A 6,609-nucleotide genomic window follows, 5' to 3' on the forward strand; every position below is an offset into this window, starting at 1 on the left:
TTTCTTTGTTCCAGGCAGTTTGGCTAATTCTCTTGTTGGGCTTACCCCTCTTTTTTACTTAGTGGGAAACCAAGACCCATTCTTTCAGGACTGGATTAGTTGCTTCCTCCTACAAAATCCTGTGCTCTGTCTCCACAACATCGAGGAGACATTTACATTAAGAATAATGGATAATATGGCAGTCTTGACACTAATGCTGTGCTCTGAGAGTGTTGCAGCTATGGAAGCAATGTTCAGAGAAAGAAGAGCAAGAATTTGTCTGGCCTTGCAGCTCAGAATAAAGAGCCATCATGATAATGGGTGGATCTGAGGACTTGTCTTCAGTTTAAGCAGACTCAGCTGGATGTCATGAGGACAGGAGGATCTAAGTAGTTACGTGATGAGAAGTTCTAAGGTATGTACAACTATTTTTTTCTTTCATTAGAATAACAAACCCCTTCATTAGAAAGGATTTGCTGTGGTATCCAAGATAACTAATTTTCTTCTGCAGGTTGTTTTCTCTGTTCAAAAATACATGTATCATTTTTTCTTACTTCTTCCCACCACCCATCCACCCATACATACAAACCAAATTAATCCCAATAATTGGATAAGCATGTTGCTTTTAATTAACATGTAACTAATTTCCCAACTACCCAACTAATAACAACACTTTTCTGTACAGCTCATAAATACATACATATGGCACATTTACTACAGACCCTGAGTGGTGGTTTTCCAACTGACAAGGCTATGACATATTTCCACCCTCTCCAGAACTACTATATTTTTCAACAATTTTTTTTTGCTTGTGGAAATATATATGTGTATAAAGTCATATTCCCAGAAATTGCCAACCTATTACAGATCAACTTACAGATCTTCAGTGTCTACTGTAGCTGGTATTTCTCCCTGAAAATATGTTGTCATAAGGCTAAATTTTAACCTGGAACACATTGCTGCATATCTTTAATAGCAGTAGTGAATCAATGCCTTTAACAGCCTTTTTCACTCTCTGCATAGTTGAAGTGGGGATTGAGCTTTGGCTATGGCTAAATAGAAAAATAAAGGCTGGAATTCTGTGGAGTCTCACGTTTGAATTACGGTTGTGGCCTAGGTTCTGATTTAGAATGTGCTTAAAGTTCTGTTGACTTGAAATACTTGTGTAAGAGCTCTCCAAAATAAGGATGGGTTTAGCACATGCTTAAATGCCCTGCTCTCAGGACATTGTTGAGAGAAGAAGCTTCATAAAAATTGGGAAACAGTTTCAGCCAGCTGTGAATCCAGATCCATCATCTCCAAGATTAAAAGACCTTTCTGACCCTTTTTAAGTGATTCACTTCCTAATTGTGATGTCCAAGGAAGGTTTGTTTTAAGATTCACTGTTACTGGGGGGGAAATGTTTTAAGTGGAAAAAAGTTCATTCGATGTCAAATAAGCTGGTGATCTTCTCCAAAGTTTAAAATGTTTATACAAAAACAATAAACAGGACATAGGATACCATTTGATGGCAGAGTCTGGAGGTGAGGTGGTTTTTGGAGAGGGGGAGAGAGGGGGGTTGGGTTTGTTCTTTTGTAATGAGTTTTGAAAGGCTCTTATTTTGAAACCTTTTTATCTGAATAATAAAATTGTGTCTTCAGCAATGTGAAAAGGCCCAGCTGCTTCTTATAGTTGACTGCACTCAGTATAAAAATGCCGCAATCTATAAACTAGTGCACTATACTGATAATTTTCCTTCCAATTCAAAGGAGGGAGAGAAAGAAATGTGGTGCTCATGGGAGTCCTATATGTCATTCCTCTTAACAAATAGAGGTCGAACATGGAGCTGCATTGGCTGAGGATCTGGTCTGCAAAGGTGAGAGAGAGCGAGAGAGAGAGATAGAGAGAGAGAGATTGCCACTTTCAAATGATTTTTAGCTTCCATTGAATATAAATCAAGCTCATCAGCTTGCTAGGAACCTACCCAATTTGAGTCCTGATTCAGCAGCAGTTTAACAGGTGTGTAATTTGTATACGTCACTATAAGCAATGAGATATCAATATCTTAGGATGGAGCAATTGAAACTTCTTGTCCTTGTTTTTAAGGCTCATCTCAACTCTGCCCCTTCCTAATTACCTGGGGATCTTGGGTCACGTGACCAACTTACCTATATTCTGCTCTGCAAGTGACACCATCCTTAATTTCTTATTTGTCCCTTCTTTCTCCATGTTCCCCCTATAGGACTAGAGTCCTCTCTCTAATGTAATCCCTGAGGGGATTAAATGTTATTGCAGTTCTAACAAATCTAATTTTGTGATTATATGAATTACGTTAGGGAGAAAATCCTACTATGTATAGTATGTACAAACCAGGAAATCTGACAGGCTTCTGCAAAAACTTGCCCTTGTGTACTGGAAAAGTGCTAAAATACTCTATTTCTAAACCAAGTTTATTACATTGCAGTCTGCCTTGGTTCCTCCTTGCTTGAGCTTGGCTCACCATGTGCTTCTGTCATACTTTGTCTGTTTTATCAGGAAGTTGCAGCTTCTGTTATCATTTTAGTCTTCTTCTTCCATTGGAATGGCTTTTTCACTTGCTTCTTTTGGGTGCAGGAAAGCCGTGGGCTATGCAGCAAGTTCCACATAAGCCAGATCTCTGGTACTTTTAGACTGTGGACCACCATGAGATCTTTGTAAAAGCAGGGCTCAAATGTCTGCAAGTGTGGGGCAGCAGAGGGCTTCACAATGCCAAATGTCTTGAATCCTTCATGCAAAACAGGTTTGAGATTGATCCTCTGCAAGCACATGCCCAAAAAGACATCATCAATAGGAAAGAGCTCCACTTCTTTGCAAGCCTCAGAGAGCTTTTTCATGGTTTGGCTGGACAACAAGAATCCCCCTCCCCCTGCATAGGCTGGATACATGCCTAGCCCATACATTGTTTCTGGGATGTAGTATTTACTCTTTCTCATGCGGATGGGGTGTGCATTGTAAATTATGTCCCCAACAAAGAGGTCCTCTGTGGGGTCACGCCTCTCAAGGAAGTCAATGATGTTCTCCACATTGACAAAAACATCATTATCTCCCTTAAAAATAAAGTTCACATTTGAACAAAACTCATTGGCCCAGTTCAGGAAATGTATCTCTTTTAAAGTCAAATTGAAGAAGGTATCCATAAAATCCCAGAGTAAAATGTCCCGGTAGGTCTGACTCTCTTGATGGATGAGGGTCTCCCATGTAGCCAGTGCTGACTTATTTTTTGGTATTCCCAGAAGGAAAACTCGTTGAACCTGTGCCCCATGTACCAAACCTTCCCTGCCCCAGGTCTTACGGACAATTTCACGCCTGTCGAAGTCCTCAACCACTGATTTGATGGCAATAAGCAAAAAGGGACCTCCAGGCGTTCTTCTGCATTTTTTGGGCTGGTTAATGAGAAGTTTGAAGTTTCTTTTGTCCTTGTTGAGAAGGTAGCTCTTGAAGTCAAAGGTAGAATAAGTCAGTGGGAACACAGTGGTAGTTTGGGAATAATCATCCACCTCTGCCTTCTTTGTAATAATAATTCTGGGTCTGGCTACTATCACTTCCTCTTGAGAGTATCTCCCAGGGGCTTGGGGGTCTGGGAAGATTCTTTGTGTTGCTGAAGGTTTCTTGTGAGCTTGTTCCTTGTTACCTGCTAAACCTAAGTGTTCCAGCTGGGAATAGAGTAAAGAGCAAAGTGCTATAACAAGGAAAAGGGTACAGATTGCATCTCCTTTGAGCCGAACTTTCATTGTTTCCAGAGGGTTACCAGGAATGTTACAAGTTGGTTTTGAGCGGCCTTATGGCTATATCCATCTGCAAATAAACACATGGAGCATCAGTGAGAAACAGCATTCGGTTACATAATTAAGTAATCCCCATAAAACTCCTTGGAGAGAGCGCTATACAGCAAATTGGGGGCAGATTAAGGATTTGAACTCAGGAGGACCTGGCTTTCCAGTCCTGCACTCTGGCAATTTGGATCATGTTGCTCTTTGAGTGTGAGATACTCAACTCTTAAACTCATTCTACAAATCTCAAAAAATATGGTGCTTCTGGTGCCTAGAAAACCAAGGTGCACAAGCGCATTCTTAAAATAATGACCTGATAATGCTAGGTGATCTCTTTCTAATTCTTTTAGTGCTTTTCATGTCTTCAAAAGTAGGAGGTGGCTGAAGGCTGAACATTAAATGGCCAAGCGGATATGTGCACATAGTTTTGAGAGGACCCATAAATGAAGAACTATACAAGGCTATGGTGGGGGTTGTGTGCATGTAGAGTCATAGTTATATTGGGGTTACCATACATCTGAGTTTTCCCAGACATGTCCTCTTTTTGGGTCCTCTGATCTCCGTCTGGGCAGTTTTTAAAAATATGATCGAATGTCTGGGATTTTGCTCTGCTCCACTGATAGGACTTGGGGGAGGGCAATTGGAGGCAGGGTCACCACATGCATCTGTGGCTGGCATGCAGCCAGGCAGGGTGGTGGGAACAGCCTCAGCATCTGGATGCAGGTAAGTCTGTGGGGGTGGGGGGTTGGAGGGCCAGTCCTTGGGGACTGTCTGGGTGGGGGAGGTAGAGGGGATGGGTGTCTGAGGTGGGGACAGGTGTCTGCCGGTGCTGGGAGGTGATGTCTAGGCGCTTGGGCTGCGGCAGGGTACAGGGGCAGGGGAAGGCACCTGCCCTTCCAGCACGGGAAAGGGTGGGGGGGGGGCTTGTGTGGGGGGGAGTGGCTTTTGCAGGCTGTGGAGAGCTGCGTGGCCAGGCTAGTGGTACCAGGGGCCAGTGCCCGTGCTCACAGGAGCAGGGCACCCAGGAAATGCTGCCCGACAGTGGGGAGTGGGGGGTCATAGCCTGGTCTCCTGGCACTCCACAGGAGCCACAGCCTGGGGCAGGGATCTCCTCCTTCTCCCTGCAGGCATCCCCTCCTCCTCCTCCTCCCTGCAGCCCGGGCTGGAACCAGACTTGCTCTGCTATCACCTACAGGAGCTGGAGCCACTGCAGCTGCCGTGTTCTGGCCTGGTTGGGATAGGGGCAGCTGGAGGCTCCCTCTGGCAGGGCTGGGGGAAGCAGGGCGGGCTGCAGGTCTGGAGTGAGGGGTATTGGCAGGGCTGGGGGGGCTGTGGTGGGGAAAGAGGGGCACAGGGGAAATGGAGGGCTGTGGGCCAGGAGCATGGGGCTGTGGTGGGGAAAGAGAGGCACAGGAGAGATGGAGGGCTGTGGGCCAGGAGCAGGGAGCACTGGCAGCAGCAGGGGGCTGCGGGTTGTGAGTGGAGCATTAGCTTGGCCCGGGGGGGGGAGCAGGGGAACTGTGGTTTGGACGTGAGAGGTCTGCGGGTCAAGAGTGAGGGGCAGCAGGAGGGATGGGGATTGCAGGTTAGGAGTGAGGGGCACTGGCAGGGCTGGGGTCTGTGGGTTGGAAGTGAGGTGTCCCCCTTGTTGGTATCCTCTTTTTTGGAACTGGAAATATGGTATTCCTAGTTGTATGCAGAATCTAACTTTTGCGTGCCCATGATAGTAATTGCACATCTACTTTGAGTCCAGAGGGTGTGCTTCTGAAAATGCACATTTAGCTCAGATGTTTTCTTTATCATTTACTTAATGGGTGGAGGGTTTTAATAGTTATTTTTTGTAATGCCTAATGGTCATACTGTTGTTTAGAAATTAGAGAGCTGCCAAAATCAATAAGACGAGTGGTCCATTTTCCCTTTGTCCAATCACTGATACATGGTAAATAAACCGATACATGGTAAATAAACAGCCCTGTGTTCCTTCGGCCACAGAGGGAGATGATCCTGATGCAGGGAAAAAGGGGGAAAGGGGCCAAGAGGCTTCCTTGGCTGACCAGAGAAATCCAGAGCAGTCTACAGGCTAAAAGGAGGGCATATAAAAAGTTAGATGGGCCACAGCTACCATGATGCTGAGGATGGCATCCCAAGTTTGTGTGTGTGTGTGTGTGTGTGTGTGTGTGTGTGTGTGTGTGTGTGTGTGTGTGTGTGTGAGCATGCGTGCACATACACATCTGTCCTGGGGGTCAGGGGGAACTGTATTTCAGACTTCACCTGATTTACAGCTGGGTTTTTTCCTCCCACCCATAAAGAGCAATCCCCAGACCTTTCAGTGTCACAGCACTGTTTTATGTATGGAGCTATTTCTATTTAACCTAATATTTGTGCCTAAATGATATGATCCTGGTACTCCAACTGGAGACAGAGCAAGAATGCAGAACTGGTTAAGAATCAACTAAGCACTGCTGTTTACTGAAGTTGCAAACAGGTGAAATTGTAACATACTTAGTTACCTCTGATATGTAATCAAGGTCTCAATATGACCCACGTGCCTTTTGTAGCATCTCAAACCCCTTTGCAACGCTGCAAGAGGCACGTGCAGAAATGAGAAAATGTTCTCTGCACTGCAAATTTGCAGCACAGGGGCAAAATTAGACCCCTGGATATCTACGGGGTCAAAAAACCCTGCAGAGAAAAAAAGGGGGGCAGGACATGGTTCCAGACTGTACCCTGAGGCAACCAGAGGCTGGGTCCTCCACAGAGATGCTCTGGCTGCCAGAGTGTCTCTATGGTTAGCCCTTGCCCTGGTGCTGAAGCACACTGCCTGCCTGTACAGGGCAGGCAG

The 6,609-nt window shown here is 45.3% G+C and overlaps 1 protein-coding gene across 3 annotated transcripts in view; it reads right to left on the bottom strand.

Annotated features, from left to right (window-relative positions):
• Positions 1–490: 490 nt before the first annotated feature.
• Positions 491–6,609, bottom strand: part of B3GNT9 (UDP-GlcNAc:betaGal beta-1,3-N-acetylglucosaminyltransferase 9) — a 59,023-nt gene continuing 52,904 nt past the window's right edge. For all 3 annotated transcript variants that reach the window (XM_025198435.1, XM_025198434.1, XM_025198433.1), the window contains one exon: positions 491–3,792. In XM_025198435.1, coding sequence (XP_025054220.1) covers positions 2,490–3,728 — 1,239 coding nt within the window. In that variant the 5' untranslated portion in view covers positions 3,729–3,792 and the 3' untranslated portion in view covers positions 491–2,489. The remainder of the gene's footprint in view (positions 3,793–6,609) is intronic.

This window comes from Alligator sinensis, unplaced genomic scaffold, assembly GCF_000455745.1.
Source record: "Alligator sinensis unplaced genomic scaffold, ASM45574v1 scaffold97_1, whole genome shotgun sequence".
Taxonomy (NCBI): Eukaryota; Metazoa; Chordata; order Crocodylia; family Alligatoridae; genus Alligator; species Alligator sinensis.